The sequence below is a fragment of the Castor canadensis genome, chromosome 15, assembly GCF_047511655.1.
Source record: "Castor canadensis chromosome 15, mCasCan1.hap1v2, whole genome shotgun sequence".
NCBI lineage: Eukaryota > Metazoa > Chordata > Mammalia > Rodentia > Castoridae > Castor > Castor canadensis.
The window spans coordinates 65,743,036-65,766,003 of NC_133400.1; the positions used below are offsets into that span (position 1 = coordinate 65,743,036).

Here is a 22,968-nt window from a genome sequence, read left to right on the forward strand (position 1 = left end):
TAGAAGGAACCAAGGAACTTAGCAAATTTCCTGGGAAAGAGTGTTGGCCTCAGCTACCTCCACCCAGATTTATATCTGAGAAGACAGATTTAAACAAAGACATCAATAGTCTATCACATAAATATTTAACAGAACATACAATGCCTTTTAATTTCTGCAGTTTAAAAAAAAAGACTGATTGGGGTACACAGTTTTAAGTCTTTTGGTGATTTTTCTGTTGTACGAAATAAGTTTTAAAAAGAGAAAAGTGTCAGGTGGCCCACCAGCCACTCCCAAGGAGGCAGAGCCCCCTGGAAAGAATGCTCTTCCAGGCCCTCATAGACTCCCTACATGAAAATCTCATTAAAATTAGGCTTAATTGGAAGAAGAAACCACTGTAAATATAACTGTCTCTGCTGTTCAAAGTACAAGAGTCCTTTGCAGCCTTCCTTGATTCTGGCCCAAGTACTTGTTTGTCCTTCCACCTCTGCCACTAGGACAAGCCTTTCTGCCTAGAGAAGAATAAGAGCACTGCATTGCTGCAGGATAACCTCTGTTGGTAGGACAATAAAGGGACAGTCTCCCTAAAACTTTGGAAATGTACACCACAGGTCAAAAAATATCAGGATTTTTGGCCGTTTATTTCTTTATGTGGTAACTAACCTAAGGAAATAATAAATTAATAGTAAAGATTCATATGAATCAGTATTTATCTTAACTATTTACAAAGGCATAAAAAGTAAGGCTAACTTCAAAATATAAATACATTATCAACATAGTTTGCTTTTGAAAAAGACATTCAAATCATATCTTGCTTTTGTAATTGGAAAATAAGTGCTTTTTAATAATAAAGAGTGGGAAATTTCCAGTGACTATGTTTCTCATTACATGTTTGGCATATTCTTGAAACATTAAGATGTTGGTGTCTTTTAAAGAAATGAGTACAATTTCTGTAGGTTTAGTAAAATTTCACTGTTGGAAAGGTACATTAGTGGGTTGAATGATGTTTTTCACATAAAGATCCACAATCTGCAGTATAAACATGGAAAAGATGGTGGAAGGATGGCCTCAATCCCCTTCAGCAGACCTAAAACTGGATCCTAGCTAGTCACAGGCAAGAACTTACTATCTGATATATCAGACTTTATGTGCAGATTCTTTTCTAGTTTATCCTAACGCTGACACTGGATGCATAATTAGCTTAATAAATTCATTCCTCAGAAAAGTAAAGGACTCAGATTTTCCTTAAATGGCATTCTGAGTCATGTGGAAGTAGCCCTTTACAACTCAGGACACCACACAATATTGAAATTAAATGACATTTAACTCAGATTATAACTCTACATAGTAGAAAATACTATAGCATTGCAAAGGTAGGGTAAACCTAAAGCAACTGGTAAAAAGATTGGTGTTAGTTCTAGGGGAGAGTAGAGGGAGTTTAGGGTATAGTTTCAGAGTCTGTTTCATTCATGACCACAGGTAACTTCATTCACTTCCCTACTCAGCAATAGCGAGTCAGAGATGTGCAGTCAGCTGCCCAAGTCACCAGACAAACAACACAGAACCACTATTTCGCTGGTGTCATCTGATTCTAAAGCTTGAACCTCTACTGCATGCAACTTCCCAACATAACTGGATATAAACTGCCTGAAGGACACAACCACAGTCAATTAGATCCACTCACTTGTGTCAAATGGATGGACACCTTGCTTCTGAATTTGTCTGCCACCAACTTAGCCTTATAGCCATTACAAAAACAATTTGACCTCTCTGTGTTTATTTCTCAATGCATACAATGAAGAGAAATCACAAATGATACATCAGGCTCCTTCTATTCTAATATAGCTTTCAAATTCTAAAAGGATTACATCCAGAGAAAGAACTCATTTTTAAGTAGTCATTGATGCCTAAATCCCTCCAAATGGGGTCTAAGACAAAAGCTCACCTGGCAATATTCTCTCCAGGAGCTAAGACAAGGCTTTGTAGAAAATCACTTCTAACATAGACATAATGAAATAACTGGAAGCTATGTTAAATTACAATAATTTGCACAAATTTTAATTTCTTTAAAATCAGCATATTTCTCACACATGGGTTATATTCAATAATAAAGGAACAATGCCAGGTGTTTACTACCAATCCCCTCTACCTCCTTTAGAATTCAACAAATAAGTCCTTGGGAGTAAGTAATATAAATTTTCTTTCCTTGCTTTGTTCACTCCAAAGCTGAAACGGTAGAAAAGAATGCCAGGATGTAAAAAATTTAACTCTAAAAAAGTTATACCAATTTTCAGAAGCATAAAACAAAGAGAAGCTATTTCTGTGAAAAGAAGAGAAGAGAGAAGAGGAGGGGAGTGAGGGAGGAAATAGGGAGGGGAAGGAAGGCAAGGGGACAGGAGGGGAGAGAAAGGAACCCAGGTGTGATGGTAAGCACCTGCAGCCCAGTATTTGGGATGCTGAGGCAGGAAGATTATGAGTTCAAGAGCAGCCTGGACTATATAGTGAGACCCAGTCTTAGAAAAAAAAATTACTAGTTTGTTTTGAAATATAGTTAAGTGAGAAAGGAAATGCAGAAATACTGGCTGATCTGGTGGTTAAAAATTTTAGGACTTCAGCTTCTAACAGTAACTACATTCCCTTCCTCTTTGAAAAATGTCCCTTGTCATTCACTGACAAGTGAAGTCCATCCACAGACCCTGGTCTGGTACCTGTGACAGACAGATAAGAACATGGAGTATGGGCATCTCAGAATCTGCAATTCCAGTAAAAGAAACTCAGGAGCATGGCAGGAACACCTGCTGGGTGAAGGGGAGTACACAGGGTTATGGGAACACATTATGGAGAGAAAGCTGGAATAGAAAGGCTGTGTAGCTTTTGCCAGGGCCAGGGCCAGACAGACCCAAGTGGAAGACCCATCCTGCCCCATGGGCCATATGAAGAGCACAAGCTTCTATCCTGGAGACCTGGAGAATTCTGGAAGGATGTCATCAAAGACTGACACCATCAACATTGCCAGAAAAATCTCCTTTACTACCTGCAAAGCAGAGAACAGAATGAGAGTGAGAAAGCAAGGCAGCAGAGAAGCCCTGCAAGGAATGGCAGCTGAGAACCAGGCAGTGGAGATGGAGAAGAGAGGGCCGAGGAGAGAGACTCCAGAGGCTGAAGCCACAGACATTGACAGCATCTGAGAAGTCATGAATGACGCCAGGTCTTTGGCTCCACCCTGAAGGCACGGTGGCACCTGAGAGACTGGGGGCGGCTGGATAGAGGACTTGGCTGCCAGAGAGTATTCTGAGCTGGGCACAGGATTATGAGGTTCAGCATCATAGTCATTCCTCTGTACCTAAGGGGGACTGGTTCTGAGGCCCCATGCACACACCAAATTCCAAGAATGTTCAAGTCATTTATATAAAATGGTGTAGTATCTGCAAGAACCTACACATGTCCTCCCATACACTTTAAACCCTGCTGTAGGTAAAAGTGTAAATGTACATGCTATATTAATAGTTAAACCGTATTGTTTAAAGAATAAAGACACAGATGCAATTGTTTTTCCAACTATTTCCAATCGGAAGTTGGCTGAATCCCTGTATGTGGAGCCCAGAGATGGGCAGGGCCAACTGAGTAAGCTGAACAGATGACCAGTGAGTGGAGAGCTAGAGAGCTGCTGCAGAGGAAGAAACAGCCCAGGAAGAACCTGAGAAGCACTGACAGCAAAAGAACAGGCAGGACAAGGACTCTTCGGAAGAGAGAAGAACCAGAGTTCAGCAGCAGGAAAACGCAGAGCACTGAAACCTTCTGAGATGAGGAGGGGCTCAAAGGTTCCTGAAAGGTCAAGCAACACAGATGGAGAAGCTGCTTCCTGGGAGTGTCCCAGTGTGCTGCACAGGTACAAATGTCAGGAAATACTGGGCTTCTAGATGATGCCCTAGTGAGGAAAGTTAACAGATAATTTAAAAAAGACATATTAAGAATACACAGCACTTCTGTGTATAAGGGAAGCAACAATGTAACAAAAGGTCTTCTTATCCAAATTCTCATCTTCCCTACCCTGAAATTAAGCATGTAAGCCCTTCATTTAAAGATGAGATGGACGACTGGGGACATAGTTCTTAGAGCCCTTGCTTAATAAGCACAAGGCCCTGGGCAGGAAGGGAGGGAGGGAGGAGAAAGAATAGAAATAAAATAGAAATTTAGAGATGAGATGGAGCCGGGCACTGGTGGCTCATACCTAAAATCCTAGCCACTTGAGAAGCTAAGATTGGGAGAATCAAGGTTCTAGGCCAGCCCAGGCAAAAATCTGGTAAGACCCCCAATCTCAACAGAAAAACGTGGGGTGTGGTAGCACACCCCTGTTACCCAGCTATGCGGGAAGTGCAAAATAGGATTGGGGCATCCAGGCTGGCCTGGGCAAAAAAGTGACACCCTATCTCCAAAACCAACCAGAACAAAAAAGGGGTAGAGGTGCGACTCAAACAGTAGACTGCCTGCCTAGCAAGAGTGAAGCCATGAATTCAAGCTCCAGAACCACCAAAATAATAAGAAGATACCACAGTGTTAAATTATCACACACTAGATTACATGGCTGACTAGTACACCTGCAAATTCAGAACTCAAGCACATCATTTTGGCTTGAGGTTCATTCATGACAGCAAGATATGCTTATGTCAATATTTACTGTAACATGATTTACACACCCTCTCCCAGTGATTCAGGGAGAAGGTTTTCCTAAAGTAATGTAAGTACAACACCAGCAAAATCATGTCTTAGGCCTTATGGGAAGCTGAATTGAGCTCTTTTGTCTTCATATAATTCTTTAGTTAAACCCTGTCAGTACAAAAGGCTTCTTGATAGTATTACAAAGAAAGCACAGCACTCATGATAAGATTTTTTGGATACAACTGCTTTATAAGCTTGCTATGTCCTACAAAATAGTAATAAGTAGCAATGTACAAAAATGATACCATAAGGAATATGGAGTATTAAAGTCTATTACTGTCTATTGCAGCTGTTCTCTTACTTAAACCATTTTTATTCACATAAATTCATATGTAGAAGTAAATGCAACACAGATATTTCAGTAGGATTCCAATTTCATGTCTTTTACAGGGCAACAGGGAATAAAATCAGTGCTTTTATCAACATATGTTCGGGCTGGTACAGGTTTGCTTTGCTACTGTTTGGGGAAGAAAAGGAACTAAGCGGAATCAGAGAGAAACAGAATGCTGATCTTCAGTGTATTTCTGACTTCTCAGTCCCCCATAACCATCAATGTTTGCTGTGTAGGAAAACTTTGAGAAGGTGTCACAAACTTCATTTGTTTTTAAAGAGAATAAGGAGATGGCATGTTGTCCAGCAGACTTAAGTGAAGGCACTGTGTCTATTTTACTCACTGCTGTGTCTCCAGGATGTCACATTTTCTGACATACAGTACTTTCTCAATAAATACCTGTAGCCTGAACCTGTCCTCTGGAATGTTCTCCAAAAGGAAAAACCAGTTGACACTGAAAAATGTATGCTGCAAGCATACTGCTGAGAATTTTGTACATAGCACTTTGCAGGACATACAATGATTCAGCAAATAATAAAAACTGTTATGTAAGAATATCAGTCCAAGGCTGGGGATGTAGCTCAGCGATAAAAATGCTTACCCAGCTTGTACAAGGACCTAGGTTTGATCCCAGCATCACAAATAATGACAATGATGATGGTGGCAGTGGTGATGGTAGTGACAATAATAACAATAATACAGTATCAGTCCTACAGTCCACTCTGAGGGGATGGCATTTATACTTATCTTGCCATTACTTTTTCCTCTATGAGATTTTTCAGTTAAGGTTACATTCTTCTGAGTTGTAGAAATTTATTTGTTAATTGCTAGCTCACTCTGTATTTGGCAAGGAAGAACACTATGAGCACAAATCAACAGTCCTTTCAAAACTGGTGTCCTCTAATTGACTACCTACCGAGCTCAAGAGATTTGCATTGCAAAATGTCATTGTAATATAGGCTCAGATGAGTGGTCATTCTGTTGCTTTATGTATTTATTGAGGAGCGGTTTTAAAATTAAAAAGCATTAGATGGTTTAGATATAGTTTTCATTTTGCATGATTTTCTACTAATTTTATCTTAGTTTGCAGGGCTCCAGTTATATATATAATTATGCATATATAATTTGTCAATCTGAAATGCTCCAATGTATTAAGGAGGTATATTTTCACTTACTTGGGAAAGTTGGTCACCTGCCTACTCACTTCTAATTCCATCCTGGGCCCTTTATCCATACTTAGAACCTAGGGCTCCATGCATGCTAGGCAAGTGCTCTACCATTTGCAGCACAAAGTTAGAACCAACCATGGTATTATACAGTGCAGATCTCTGAAAAGCAGGCACTCAAGGGAAAAGACTCAGCTCCCTGGAGGAAGAGAAAGGGAAGATTGGGAGGAGGGTCCTACTACTGGCCACCTCATGGGAGAACAACAGGTAGAAGGCCAGACTGTTCCCCCATGAGGGCACCAGTAAAAAGCATCCTATGTTAGATAAACAAATGAATAACAGTTGTTTCTCCCCAGGACTATTACTTCCCTGCTGATTGGAGGAGAAACTGCAGGCTAGGAGAAGGAAGGTGTGGCCCTGTGAGTCAGTGTTATCAAACAGGTGGCAATAGGAGCATTCATAGGTACTCAAAAATATTTTGATCACACAATTAAGAAAATAAACACAATCTACAGTCAAAACAATAGGACTACTGCAAGATAATATGTGGTGTTTTGAGGTTACATCCTGGAAACTGCCATTCTTTGTCCAATGTTAGCACAGAAAAGAGATTTTCTGTAATTTCAGAGGCCAGTGCCTTTGGATTTATTTTTTACCTCACTGCACTTGCTTATTCGCCTGGCCACAATGAGCTGGATCATGCCGCGCTTATTTCCCTCAGTGGACATGGATCTCCTTAGGGTCTCCATGGCATCTTGGTTTGTCTTGCCCAACAGGGATTCTCCATTCACTGCTATCAGCTGATCATTCACCCGCAGCCTTCCATCCTGGGAAGAAAGCAGGTAAAATAAGGGTTGCTAAACAGTCTACTGCAAAAGAAATTGCTTTCCCCTTAGTTAAAAAAAAATTAAAACAAAGAAACAAAAAGGAGGTGGGGGGCTTTAATCCTAATGGATTATGTCCAATTGAACAGTAGCATAATACAGTCTAAGCAGCCATTGTAGACTGTGTCTATTTCAATCATTATACATTTGTAAACCAAGTCATTATCATAATCTGTTTACAAAACTAGCATAGTAATTCAAAGGACACAAAGTGATCACTTTCTTGCTTCCAGAGACACCCATGGAGGTTATTTACAACCCAAGATGTGTGCAAATTCAAGGCTACTAGACCTGTTGAGAAGTGTCCCCTTCACAAACAGCAAGGAAATTTTGTCTAGGCTGAGAAACACAAGTGACTTACAAACAGGGGAGAAGAGGGGAAAAGATTAACATTCACTACAAGCCAAGACCTGTGCTAAGTCTTTGCACAGATTATCCTGTGAGAACAAGAAGAATTGAAGTGATGGGCTCAATCCAAAAATTACGTATCAGTGCCATTTCCTTGTTGTTTGGTCAGAGATGGGATATTGTAAATTAGTAGGAAACGTGTTACTTGAATACACTTCCAAAATAGGAACAGGGTGGAAATTAAACATTTTTGTTAGTTGGGCATATGCTTGATAAACCTGGCTTACTTTGGATGCTGCTCCTCCATTAATAATGGACTTGACGAAGATTCCCAAATCTGCATGGTTCTCTTTGGACCGGTTACCTTTGACACTGACACCAAGACCAGCAGATCCTGAATCATTAAGTGGAACTTCAAAAGTCAGAAACTCCCTGGTGCCATCAGGTGTGAGTACAATATCCTCATCTTCTGCTTTCTAGTGGGGAACAAAATTGCACAGAGCATTATATGCCAATGTCTCCACTTCACACTGTTCAAAAGACAGCTAAGGAACAGTTCTTTAATCATCATAGGCATTGTATTTCCACCAGAACACCTCGTCTGCACCCCTCTCTGCATGACTCCTGGAGCAGCTGTGGATGTCTTCATGTGACCTGAAACAAACCTCCATCAGATTCTGAGGAACATGGGTAAATGCAGCAGAGGGAATGAAGACATGTACATTTCTAGAGTTTCAAATTTATGTATGTGGTTTTTCTTTCTTTTTCTTTTGGTCTGTTTATGGTTTCTAAACCACAAGAGAAAACAGCAACTGAAGTAAAAATAAATAAATTCATTCCCCCCTTTTCTTTCTATAAGAAGTCTTCACCGTCATTAAGAGCTCAATGTTCACTAATGGTATATTTTTTTCTTCACAAATATTAATAAATCCTGATGATACAAATTCAACAGAAAAAGGTATTTAGGTGAGAGGCAACATAGAGATAAACCACAGCTAGGAAATTTTTTTCCCACAATATTGTATCACACATAATAAAGCTGGTGATTATTACTTATCTTGTTTAATTAATTACTTATACATCAAGCTTTAATTTCATAACTGTGGGCACTAAGAAGACTGTTTCAAAATACAACACAGTTAGGATCAACCAACTTTTCCCCATCTCCCTTAAAATGGAGAGGAGGTATGAAAGCTTAAGCTATAGGCTCATGAAATACAGTGAGACAGCACACTCTTGTTCAGGAACATTCCACGCCGGGGGGAAGAAGGAAGAAGGGTGCCTTCTGACCTCCTCTTCAGCAATCTCACCAAGGCCAGAGCTTCACCTACCATCTCTATGTGAGTCATTCCTAAATCGTAAGACCAGAGGGCTTTTGAAGCTCAGTATTCTTAATCACAGAATGGTTGTGTGGCACAGGCTCTCCAAATCTCCTCCATCTAGCCTCACAACCCATTCTTCCTCCCATTTTCCCAACTTTGAAATATTTCTCCAGCATCCATTTACCCATTCAAACTGTAATTATCAAATTATTATTAAAGAACAGTAAGACATAGAATGGTATGTAGTTAGGATGGAACATAAGGTGTCCTTTAAGAAGACTGGTTTCAAAAAATTTTCACTTACAAATAAAAGCTGGCTAGTACACTTGATGAAAACTGGGTTGACTTTTTCTTTGCATTTGAACCAAAATGAATATAACAATGATAAAACAATTTTAAAGGGAATTTAGGGATTTCTCTTGTAATCTCAACTATCTGAATTAAAGCATTAAAAACTGGATAAATTTTGGTATGTAGTTAGGATGGAACATAAGGTGTCCTTTAAGAAAACTGGTTTCAAAAAATTTTCACTTACAAATAAAAGCTGGCTAGTACACTTGATGAAAACTGGGTTGACTTTTTCTTTGCATTTGAACCAAAATGAACATAACAATGATAAAACAATTTTAAAGGGAATTTAGGGATTTCTCTTGTAATCTCAACTGTCTGAATTAAAGCATTAAAAACTGGATAAATTTTGGAAATACAATATTCATCTGTGATTTTTAAGATTATCATAATACAAAATATATGCTATTACTGAATAATTAAATCCATAATAATGTGATTTATAAAGTGACATTTCTAATTTACTAATACTCAATGTTAGCCCCCCCCCACCCCTCTTTCTTTCTCTCTCTCTCTCTGGGGATCAAAACCAGAGCCTTGTGCATACTAGGCAAATACTCTATTGAAGAACAACCCTCCCAACCCCACGGCAGGACATTTTTTGTGATAACTAAAGGATGGCCTCATAGTTACTGAGGATGAGGAACATTTTGATAAAATAAAATCATGACTGTTTCTAAAACATGAGTAGTATCTAATAAACAAAGCGAAATAATAAGAGTTGAAAAGATACAGGGCAATGTATGTTATCTACTCAAAGTAAATGCATTTTATATCGAAATCCAAAAGAAGACTAAGTCTGCTTATTATAAACATTTTCTTATATTTAAAATATTCCCAAAGAACAATTATAACTCAAACAAAACCAATGTATTGGAGAGAAATAAAGATCAATTACCCATATGAAAATGTTGACACATTTATTATACAGAAGCATTTATATTCACATATTGCTCTATAAACACAGAGATTCAATTTTTGTTTTTTCATACAGTTCAAAACAATTAAAGATACTAAAGAATGACTTTGGGTGAATAAATAATACTACCTCAATGTAAAATGTTACAAAAAATATGCCATATGGGGACTGGGGATATAGCTCAGTGGTGGAGCATTCAGCTAGAATGCGCAAGGACTTGCATCCTCAGGAACACAGAAAATAAAAAAATAAAGCAAAACATAATATTTGAAGTACAAAAACAGCATTAATAACATCTAACACACCATTGTCTCCTTCTATTTAAAATTCAGATGTAATTAAAAGATAATGTTACTTTGTCAATCAGTATTTTTATTGCTAAGAAAGCTGCATTTGAAAAGACACGGACACCAACACTGATCCTTGGGTGTATGCTGATCACTGCATTCACTTGCCACAGATCTAGGAGGTTCTTAACTGTCATTTACTGATTCAAATCTTCACTGTGACTTTTTCATGTTTACTGATTTTGACATTTCCATAACATTACACAAAGACTTAAAATTTTCATTTCTCCTACTTGAAAAATCAAGACAAGGAGTTGACTTGAAGAAAAATTTTAATCAAGTTGGAATCACTTCCTAATTGCCTTACTCTGAAAGAGTAAAGAACAACCACATTCTGCATGGAAAGGTTTCATTTATTATAAAAACTGCAGGATGGGAATAATACTCTTTTTCAGTTCTCTTATCAAATCTTAAGCCATTATTATCATTAAAAACAGTTAAGTGAAACACTGTATATTTCATTATTAATCCATCTGGCTCTTGACATCAGACTAAGATTAATGCTAGCTTTTAGACCTTAATTCTCTAGGAGCAAAATCTTAAAAATTTGCTCTTCAAAAACCTTCTGAAATGCTTTATTACTGAGAACTTTCACTAAGCCATATTTATATGGGGGTCTCCACATCCTGTTAAAAAGTAACAGCCAATTTCTTATAGACCTGTTATTTCATCTGGATTCTATACCTTATCAACTATTTCTTGAGTCACGCTCTTTCTACAACACGGAATAAATGTGCTTTCTGTAAGTTGCTCAAGTCACTTCTATACCACCACTTGAACACAGATGTCATGTGTATCTCTTATATACACACATGTATGTATAGCTTCAGCAATTTTTTCTATTAATCCAACCTGCTAGTTCTTTCTTTGCTCACTTATCCATTGGTATTTTTGTCTTTTTATGCCCTAAAAACAAAGGGCATTTTTGCTAAGCATATTAAAAATAGGGAGTCTACTGAATGGATATTATGAAAGCTATTTAGTTTCCCACTATACTCAGAAAAGCAGAACAGATGTACATTTATATCTATAGTGAAACAGAAATCTAGTCTCAGTGGCCTCTACCATGCCCTAACGATCCTTCTTCCCTCAACAATGGTCCCAATAGCTATGAGGACATGGCTACCCAGGGGCAGTTCTGACTCTAAAGTTAGCCTACATCACAGGTTCACTTTCCTATAGAAAAGGAAATGAAAATTATGTTAGACATCAGTAAAATAATCACATAAACAGTAATCTCTGAGCCTCAACAGATTTAAGATTTTTATAAGAATGTATAAAATATTTTGGAGACAGGCAAAAGAAACACACATAAGATCATGAAATTATAGAAGTAAGCATAGTATCTGGCTGAGTGCTGGAATTGCAGGTGTGTACCACCATGCCTGACATGTCTATTTTACTCTGCCTTCTGAGGTTTTTTATCTTTTGTTTTTATTATTGTGCTCTGTGGGGGTACGTTGTGGCATTTACAAAAGTTCTTACAATATATCAAATATATCATACTTGACTACCCCTCCATCATTCTGCTTCATCCCCCCTCCAATTATGAAATAAATTTATATTTATTTATTATGAAATAAATGACACGGTAAGCAATTTATTACTCCACTATGATTCACTGACTTCTCTACCTGTCCTTCTTCAATGAATGAATATCCTTATGCCTCAAAAGTACATGACAAATTAGGAATTAAATGAGGAATACTCCCAAACCACATGGAAGGGGATGTGAACAAGAGATGAACAGAAAAATGAATAGGCCTCCAGGCACAAGGCTCAATCTTACTTCAATGAAAGATGTGCAAAACAATCTACGAACGGAAGTCAACAAATGGCTCACAGTTTACTTCAAATCAGGAAGTAAATACAGTGCAAATAGTGTGTACACATGTATGCAAATGGAAAAATGCCACCTGTTGAAACTGTTCCAGGAATTGGAGGTGGTACACACCTGCAATTTCAGCACTCAGCAGGCTAAGGCAAGAGGGTCTCAAGTTCAAAGCCAGCATGGGCTACATAGTAAGTAGTTCCTCAAAGTTAAAAATAAAACTCCCATAAAATTCAGCCATACCACTTCTCAGTATATACCTGAAAGAATCAAAGTCATCATACAATAGAGATAACCAGCATACACAAGTCTATCACAGCACTGTTCACAATAACCAAATTACAGAATCAGCCTACCTGCCCATCAGTGGATAAGTGGATAAAGAAAATGTGGTATATATACACAAAGGAGCTTTATTCAGCCATTAAGAAGAATGAAATTATATCATTTGCTGGGAAATGGATGGAACTGGAGATCATCATGTTAAGTGAGAAAAGCCAGTCCCACAAGACAAGCATGTTTCCTCTCATTTGTGGAATCTAGGGGAAAACAAAACAAAACTAAGGCCATGAATGTAAAGGGATCACTACACTGAGGTAGAAGGGGAAGGGAAAACAAGGCAAGAGAGGAGGTGAATTTGGTCCAAGACATTATATACATGTATGGAAATGTCATTATGAAAGCCCTTACTAGGTAAAATTTAATATATACCAATTTAAAAAAAAAGAAGTGTTTTCTTATAATGTTGTTGAATTGGCATGTATAAAAATATAGAACATTATTTATGGAAGCCAATTTGATAATACTTATTAAATGCCTCTACAGTTGCCTAAACCAAAATATTACTGTAGCAATATAGCCTTAAAAACTGTGCTCATGGACAGAGATCTGTGAGCTTGCTCACTATTTTAATTAACTAAATGTATGACACAAAGTTAAGTAAATTAAGATATACCTAAACAGTGGAATACCACCCAGCTATTAAAGCATTTTAGAAAAATATTTAGGGAGCTAGAAAATTATTTATGATTAAAAGAAATTATGTTTCACTCTGTGGGTTTTTCCTAATTTCCAGTATGTCACACATTTGTAAGCATCAAGAGTTTATTTTTATCCATGGTTGAATGGCTGTCTTCTACATCAGTAAGAAGCTTCACAAGGGAGGGCTTTATGCCAATCTCCAGTTTGCCTGGGGCATGATATTTGTCAGCTACAGGATATGGATCAGGGTCATGATTTATGTTAGCTATATAGCTAAAGAAGAAAATTACGAAAAATACATAGAAATGATGACAATGAAATCACAGAATTGCTGGTGATTTTAATTTTATTCTGTTTCAATTTCCTATAGTCAATATGCATTACTTTTGTAACAAAAAATATAGTGTGCCATCTATTTAATTTCCATTCCTCAAAAACACTATATGAAGAGACAGACACATGTAAAGAAACATAGGATGGGGTGGCTGACAGAGAGCAGCATGTTGGGTAGGGCTGGTACTGGGAAGGGAAGAGGGACTGTGGATGAGTACATGGATGGCTCTAATAAAACAAGGGGCATGGCAGCAGGCCTTATATCCTCACATCTAAGACAAATGTTTATAGATCCTAAAGTGAGAATACACTTATTCATTGTAAGGATATTAAACAACAGGCAGATCTTACATACAAATATGAGCAATCGTTTAAATTTCTGATTAAAAAATTTAAGAGGATTTTTTTAACAGAAACTATATTACCTGATTTTTTGCATAAAATAACCCTCTAGTCACACTTCAAAGTTTAAGTTCTATATTTTGATTTATCTCAGATGTGAGATGAATATTTGTGTATGCTACTTATGCCGGTATTTTAAGGTTAATTATTCTTACTAAGATAAAATATCACACCTGGCTTTACTGTGCCCTTTCCTAATTCAAATAGAACATGCCAAATAGATTTAAAATTTTTTTGATAATAAGAATACTGAAGAAAAATGTTTTATGGTCATTGTCTCTAATGTTTGTCCAGACAAGTATCTATCCAATCAAAGAAACATCAGACAAACCCAAATTAAGATACATTCTCAAAGCAATGTGCCCTTTAAAAATTAAAAATTTGCTTTAAGTAATTTGGTTTTCAAAAATGAAAAACAAAGATAAATTGAAGAAATGTTCCAGTTTAGGAGAATCCAATGAGTCATGACAACTAAATGCCACCAATGGTCCTGAGTTGGAAAGTAGACCACCATTCTATTCTTACGATTCAAGAATATTATTGTATTTGTGTCTGCTATAAAGGGGACATTAATTGGTACAATTGGCAATTATAATAGCATTAAATCAATGTTAATGTGCTGATTTTCAAAACAATGATGCAGTTACTTGAGAAAATGTCCTTGTCTTCAGATATACACACGGAGGCATTTAGCAACTATGTCTAGAATTTTTTTCTCACTTATGTGGGAAAAGGAAGGGAAGAATGAGTGGAGGAAGGAGAAGGGGAAGAAAACTATATATCAAATGTGGTAAAATACTGACAGCAGGGGAGCGGAGGTAAAAAGTACTCTGGAATTCTTATATTTCAGGGGAAAAAATACATAGAGTAATTAGCCCAGAACAGTCTTACATATCTAAAACAGTCTTTATTATAAGTAAAACCATTTAATAGAAAAAAATTGTAAGCTATAAAGACACCAATTTTTCACTATGGTGCAAAAGGATGACTGGCAATGAAAAATAATTAAAATATATTTCCCAAAGGGAAACACAGCAAACATTATGAAAACAATGGCTTAGTACAGGAATAGGAATCAATCACAAATAAATTCCTTACAAATTGGTACAAAGGCTCACTACAAAAAAGCACTATTACTTCTTTACAATCATGAAACTATTTGGACTCAATTTTGAAATAAGATTGCTTTAAAATAAATTTGCATCAGCAGTTAAAGCACAAGAAGCAGCATATGTGTTACAGAATTCTTTGTGACAATAATAACATTTGATTCTTAAACTCAAACTATTGAGGTCAACACAGGATTAGCATTTGTTAGTTTCTCCAAAATCTCAAATTACAGAGTTTTGTATGCTTACACGTGGGATATCCACAGAATTAAAATTAATTTACACTACAGGCTTATGTTTGGTGATGATTTTATCCCAAAGAACCTGAACTGATTTGAATGAAGATGTAAAAACTCTCAAACTTGCTCCTCAAAGATTCCTACATGCTTAGTCTGCCATTGTGGGATCAGTGTAACAGCCTACACTTGATCTACTACAGACATTAGTTAAAGGAACCCACTAATGGCCATACTTACTACCTAGCTCATTAAATTTCTAAATTGAGGCTCTAACTTTTCTGAAACGAGCCTATCAAGATATCACCTGATCTTAAGGGAAGTTCCCAAAGAATCCCTGATATATCCCTGTAGTTTCTGTAGGGCAAGTCCAATAACTCTAGAGAATACACTCTGAATGTATGAAATTTAAGCATGCGTTGTATCTTATCTCCACAATCTAGTATAATCTATAAACTATTATTTCCTAACATTCCACTTTAACCCAATAGCTCTGCTTTGGTTTAGCATACAACTACATTCTCATAGGGTCCTTTCCAAGAGTTCATGGGACATCCAAAGCAAAATGGCATTAGTCCTATTTGAAGCCCAGGAAAGAAACTGGCATTTTGGTATGTCAAGACTTGGTAGCCAGTATATAAATTCACTACCTCATTGTGATGCTTAATTTGCAGTGTCAACTTCAAGAGTGTTTTTGAATGACATTACTATTTAAATCAGTAAAATGTTAGAAAAACTGCTGCGTTCCATAATGTGGGTGGGCACCATCCAATCAGTTGAAGCCACAATAGAACGGAAAGACCAGTTTCCCTGAGTAAGGGGGAACTCTTTGTCTGCACCATCATCTCTCTTAGGGCCTGCTGTTGGCCTTTGGAGTAGATCTCATTCATCTCCTCTTTGGGGTCTTGAGCCTGCCAGCCCACACTACCAAGTTGAACTTACCAGCCTCCACAATTGCCTAAGCCAATCCCTCATAATTTTTGGCATGCGTACATGTACACACCCACACACAAAACCACACAACCTATTGCTTTTCTTTCTCTAGAGAACCTCAACATACTTGAGTATTATCATTCCCAACCTGGACATCCATATGAGTCACTACCAAGTGACTTCATACTTTTCAAAGGCATAGGACTTCCTCCAGAACATGAAGCAGGCAGGCTCAGGCCTCAGCTAAAGAATTCAGCTTTCTGTCCAACCTTGTGTGGATAACCTAGGGATCTAAGCCCTACTCTCATGAATTGTACAATGGTAGGAAGATGTACAGGGAGCTTACCTCTCAAAAATTCAAAAGGTCTACGAACAACTGAACCTATTCACCAAACTTAAACATCCTGCTTCATTTCTTGGACTAAATCAGTTACAGACAGTTATCATACTCAACCAAGGAATAAATTAATTATGCTTTACTTTGGGTAAGTCAAGAAGCTATGGGATTTAGGACATGTACACTCTCAAAGTGCTTACAATCTCAGGGAAATAAGCAATAAAGACAGACAAATTCACTCCACAAATACAAACAACAGAAATGAATATGACGAAGAATCAGAGAAAGGTGAGAACTCTATTTATGGTGTGGGAAATCCTTATGAAATAGGTTGAATACTTTGAAGTTGCCTATCTAAATGGGTATAGCAGCCCAGGTAAGGAGAAAGTCGGTAACTAGAGTGGGGAAGAACAAACTTGACTGTGGAACCAGTGAAGAGAGTTACTGATAGGAAGCACATAGTCCACTGAAGTCTGCATAAAGTTCATTAGTAACATAAAAAAGCAAAAGATCTCTTCTCGTACCTCAATTAATATGACACCATCTGAACAGGAATTCTTCATTCATTTGTTTCAGTAAAATTCAGTCATCAACAACATTACATCAACATCCAACATGGAGCTCACCCACCCTGCATTACCCTAAACTACACATACATATTTACTTTCTATTTTTTAAGTCCACATACCAAACTGTTCCACAACAACCAATAAAGAAGAGAACTAAATTCTTCCCAAGTGTTAAGACAACCTGGTTTCATTCCTGGCTCAGAGATTTGGAGCATCCTAAATTCATTCTTTTTTCCCTCTGATTTAAATAGGATAATATTGGCCACTAAGTCGTGGATACTGTAAAGATTAAATGAAATAATCTACATAAAGAGCTTAGCATAGTAACAGATGAATAAATGTCAGCACTGATAGTGCTGCAGAGCTATGAGCAACGTCAAACATTGAAATGGGAAAGACACTGTGAGCCTGTATAAATCACACACAGCTCCGGACAGCATGAAGATGCCTCCTCTGGAACTCTCCGCATAGGAACCTTTCCTGTGGGTCAAAGTAGATGAACCATGGTTTCCTCCAAAATCAGCCCGTAGGAAGTTCACAAGAAAAAGTAGGGATTGGACCCAGATTCATGGTAAAACCTCTGATGCACCATCCCCTTTCAAGGATTAAGAAAAAAAGAAAAGTAATCTAGGATTTCACAGATCTAGAACCTAACACAAAAGAAAATTATTAAGAAATAGTAATAAAAACAGCAGAACTCCTGTCATAGTTTTTCTTGAGTTCCACTATGTGTCAAGAATTGGCAATCTTTAAAATGACCAAACAGACCCTTGCCATAGGTGATTCAAGGGAGGTAAAGACTCTGCTCTGCCAAATTTCTATATCTACAAAATAGAAAGGCACAGATATCAGGACAAAAAAAAAAAGAAGAAATAAAAAAAAAGCTGGAGTAGGGAATGACAAAACTGTGCTTTTCATTTAGTTTGAAAAATTCCTATTAGAAAAAAAAACAAAATGAACCAAGCCTTGTATGCACATATGAATAATAAAAGAAAAATGAAAAAAAAATTCATAATCACAAGTCAGACACACATGCATGTGTAACCTTCACTTCTTCCTTCAGGTGACTGTCAGTTGCTCTGGCTGCTCTCAGGAACACACAAGCTTGGAAGTTACAGTGTTCCTGGCAGTTCTTAACAAAATATCACCTCTAAAACCACTGCTTCTCCTTGGTGACCAAAAAGTTCATTGCAAATCATCTCTTTCATCAACAGAACTGACACCATGTTTTGAAAAAACATGCCTATCTATACTTCTTATATTGACATTTCCCATCTCAGACTGTTTAGACCTTAAAAGATGTAGTTTATGTGTCAAGTCAGTCTGTTTTCCAAAAAATTCTATGCTATTTCAATTCTGAACCATAAAGGAATGGCACTTCATCCAAGAATACATTGCAAATATTTTCCTTTCAGCATTTATTTTGTAACTGTTTTAGGGTATGACCACTGTAATACAAAAAGGAAAAAGTTTTACGTATGTAAAAAGACGTATGTTCCTTGACTCACAATGGAAATAAACACAAGTTAAAATACACCTGATATATCTAACCTCCTAAGCTTCTCAGTTTACCCCAATCTAACTTAAATGTCTACAGAACACTAACGTTAGCCAACATTTGCAGAAAATCATCTATGGTGAAGGCTCTTCTATAATAAAGTACTAAGTATTTCCTGCAATTGATTAAACACAACACTGAAAGAGAAAAACAGAATGTGTATGCTTTCATGCCATCACAAAGCTGAGAAGTCATAAGGAAAACCATGGTGAGTTGGGGACTGGGTGTGTACAAATACGTCAATCCATTCTCTCATGACACCTGGGCATTGTTGTGCTCAGATAGGTATTGGTTACTCAAACTTTTCATTCCAGAATTTTTTTTTAATCACCTGGAACTTATTTTTGTATATGGTGAGAAAAAGGAATCTAGCTTTTGAAAGGGAATGGTGGGCTGGAGTCTAGCTCAGGGGTAGTGTGAGTGCTCTAGCATATGAGAGGTCTTGGGTTTAATCCCAGGCATCAAATAGATAAATAATAACTTTAAAAGTGACCTGGCAGCGTTTAAACACTAAGTACACCATACTTTACCACTGTTTTGAAATGTCATCTTTAAGATATGTACACATATAACATGTGTACACCATGCATGTTTCTAGCATCACTAATTTGTTCTATCTGATCTACTTTTCCATTCCTGTTGCAATTCCATGATGTAGCTTTACATTATACTTTGCCACAGTTATTGTCTATTAAAGTTATAAGTGGCTCTTGTGCTCCATTTTAATCTTTAGAATCAATCTTTCCAGTCTGCCCTCACCTCCTAACCTATATCCTCAACATGTAAATACCATTATGATTTTGATTATATAGCCCTGACCTATATAGTTACAAACAAAATTTCAAGGCCATGAATTTTTATAACCTACACTTACAAATGGTAATAATTCTCAGTGTTGTTTACTGACTTTACTCTGAAGTCAGATTTACCATTCATCTTAGAAGGAGAGACTGTTTGAAAGTAATATTCTGTTTATTAGTTTGAAATTGCCTATTTGTAAATCTGTACAGAAAATCAAACCTGCTAGTTATGTTCCCCAAATCCTTTATAGTCTCACTTTTTTGGTTTACTTAATACAAGTTTTGGAAAGATATGTACTAATATTACCCTCTGTGGATAGGGTTTTGTTACATCTTCTTTCTATTTAGAATGAAGTTTATGAATGATAAGTTTTTGTGCTATGTTTCTGACATACAAATGATGCTGTAAAAATTTCTACTAGATATAAACTAAGTGTAAACATAAAAACCCCCTCTCTCAATTCCAAGTATGGCATCATTGCAGAGGCTGCAGAGGAATCCTTCCTTTCATTGTGGTCCCCCCTTTATTTCCACTCCAAACTAGGTTTTGTCTTCTAAATAAGACACAACTACATCTGCACTTTAATCTGAGTTGAGAGTATTTGACTTTTATGAGAGAAAGTACCCCTTTATAATTAGTCTGACAATAATGTTACCCTAATTACTGACATACCAGTTTAATTTTCCTTTCTATAATACTTTTTATTGTACTTAGTCCTTGCTTTTTTCTGTGCATGAATCAAGTTTTTTTATTAACATTTTCCCCGTTTTATAGAAACGTATAGTATTTCACAACTCATGAAGTACTTTGCCATATTTGTCGAACTGCCAACTTTACCAAAGTTGTTCTCTTGTATTATACAAATGATAGGAAGTGACTTTATTAATGTCTCTCTCTTTTTTATGTCTGTCTGACCAAAACTAATCACAACATACATTCCATCTGGGGTAGAACCATAGCTGTTTTATAAAATAAGACTACTTTGGCAAAAAGGCAGGGCAAGTAATGTCATATGCAATTAGTAAGAAGTTAGCTTTATTTATCTTTCCAACATCTCTATATCCTGCAAAAGACAAAGCTCTTACCGTTTCTTTTGGAATCTGCATCTGGCTTGGCTCTGCATTCTAGAAGAATCGAAGAAAAACATAAATACAGACTGACCAAAGCCATCTTTAACACACAGGGACACAATGCTTTATTTGAAAGGAGATTTTGTTGGTTCTTAAAGTCCACAAACTGTAAGGGTGATTATATGATGGCTGGTATATTACTCTGTCTTTCAAACTTCCACTGTTATATGTGGTATTCTTGTGCAGATTTTGAAAAATGTTTTCTAGATAATAAATTTTCACTTTCTCATTCATACTACATCATGAATTTATTATTTGTAGGGAAACAAATTTCACTAAACTGACTTCCTCATCATGGCAGTTTCTAGCTTTGTTTTTTAACTTTTCCAACCAACTCTAAGTTTTACAGTATAGGGTCATTTGATAGCTAGACAGATAATAACAGCCTATAATCCCAAGCTACTTTAATATATTACACAGGAAATAAAGATGGTAATTTTTTCCATATAGTATAGGGTACTGACAAGGTGGAACTTAGGTTTTTTTGTTTTTTTTTAAAGGCACATATTGATGAAAGTATGTAGCTTACAGCCCACAGAATTCAAACACAGACACCCCAAACAGAGGAAAGGAGAAAGGAGTTACACTAATTGGATTACACTAAAGATCATTTTTAAATACCCCCCTCATTTTTAAATGCCCCCCTCCTTTAAGTTTTCAGAATTTTATTCTTTTGAATCTTGAAAAGCAGCTGCAATGTGCATAATAGACTGACAGTCTACTGGCTCACTCCTTAATGAAAAGCTCACAAGCAATAAATTAAATAACCAAGGGGAAAAAAAAGAGAGGCAGCAGACGGGCAAAACAGAAGCTTGGAAGACCCAAATTGGAGGAGAAGCCGAATAACCTCAGGCTGGCTGTGTGCTGGCACTCGCTCTGGAGGCTGCTGAAGAGCAGTGTCTATGCCTGGCAATCTGATAACACTACTATCATGGCTGGGAGACGCCCAGGAAGAATGAAAGCTTCATCAAATCCCTGGAAAGCTGGGGGGTGGTTCTGGTAAGTGCTCATTTACAATTTGATAGAGACATCTCCAGATTTAGGATCAGGTGGCATGTTAAGCACAAAATTGGATAACAGTGGGGGGAAATGGAAAACTGAATTTAAATTGACAAATAATGCATTAAACATTTTTTAAATATAAAGAAGCTTTCATAATTAATTCAAAATCAACCTAAAACAAAAGTGCTCGCTTCTCAACCTATCATGGCCTGAAATTGTGACAAAAATCACATGTAATCACATGTAATAAGAACATGGGGTATTCATGACTGAAACTTACCCTTTGTTTTTGATAAATAGTTATATAAATAAATGTAATTTATATAAAGACAAAAATATTTATTTTATTTATAACAAAAGAAAAATCTTATCAACCATGACACATCCATACTTGACAGTATAACCTAAGAGAATTAGGTCTGTCTGACTAATTTGGGAACTACACTCCTAAAACCTTGCCACTGTACTTTCTACTGAGGAACTGTTGTTTAACTACAGCTAAAAGCTGGCTGAGAGAGATGTCAAATACTCTAAGATGGCTCAAATCAAATTTGTTTTAAAATATTTAAAATACCACTTGTACTTGAAATAATACAATGTTCTCACCACATCAAAAGATAAAGGCAGTTATTCCAACTATGTCATTTTTAAATGAAGTTTTAGCAAGGATTTATTTTAATATAACAGGATAAAATATAGGCAAGAAGGGAGGGGAGAGAGAGAAGCATTTATTGTTCCCAACACAGGAAATGGGAGCAAGGACTCCATATGTCATTTTTATATATAAAGGAAGCATAACACCTTTTGCAGAAAAATATTCAGAACTACATGTGTATTATACATATTAAATTCCCACCAATAGCATTTAAATGTCACTATGTAATAGATGTACTGAGGTAAGTGCAGATAGTTGCAAAGCTTCATTCATTTCTTTATGTCATTCCAAACAAGGTTATCAATAGGGGTGATTAATAGCCATGGGGCTTACTGCCATTTAGGTCTTTTTATTTTCAATATTAATAATTTTTAAACAAGGTACTCCTTTTCATACAACAGTAAGCAAGCATCTTTAATTGGCTAAGCTACATTTACTATGAAAAATGAAAACTTGTCATATGTAGAGGAGATGATGGCTTTGGAGTGACAGTTGTGAAATAACTGACATTTTGCTTTTGGTCAGTTTATCTGAAAGTATACAATTATGAACACTTGATTATCTAAATATATCCCTACATCCTGCTTATTAAATGCCTGTGCACTCATTTCTGAGAATGTCCATTTCTCAAAAAGAGATGTAGAGACAAGAATGCTTGGATTGAGTTAGGGCTGAAAGAAATAGAAAATACAGAAACTCCTTAGAAAAAAGTGTCTCCATAAACATTC

General features: G+C 36.7%; 1 protein-coding gene across 39 annotated transcripts in view; it reads right to left on the reverse strand.

Annotated features, from left to right (window-relative positions):
- Pard3 (par-3 family cell polarity regulator) overlaps positions 1-22,968 on the reverse strand; it is a 689,221-nt gene that overhangs the window by 298,024 nt on the left and 368,229 nt on the right. For 32 of the 39 annotated variants that reach the window (XM_074056357.1, XM_074056345.1, XM_074056332.1 and 29 more), the window contains 3 exons: positions 20,539-20,577; positions 7,715-7,903; positions 6,852-7,022 (listed from right to left, as the gene is read on the reverse strand). In XM_074056357.1, the coding sequence (XP_073912458.1) occupies positions 6,852-7,022; positions 7,715-7,903; positions 20,539-20,577 (399 nt within the window). The remainder of the gene's footprint in view (positions 1-6,851; positions 7,023-7,714; positions 7,904-20,538; positions 20,578-22,968) is intronic. The other 7 variants (XM_074056355.1, XM_074056356.1, XM_074056354.1 and 4 more) reach the window with 1 other exon arrangement.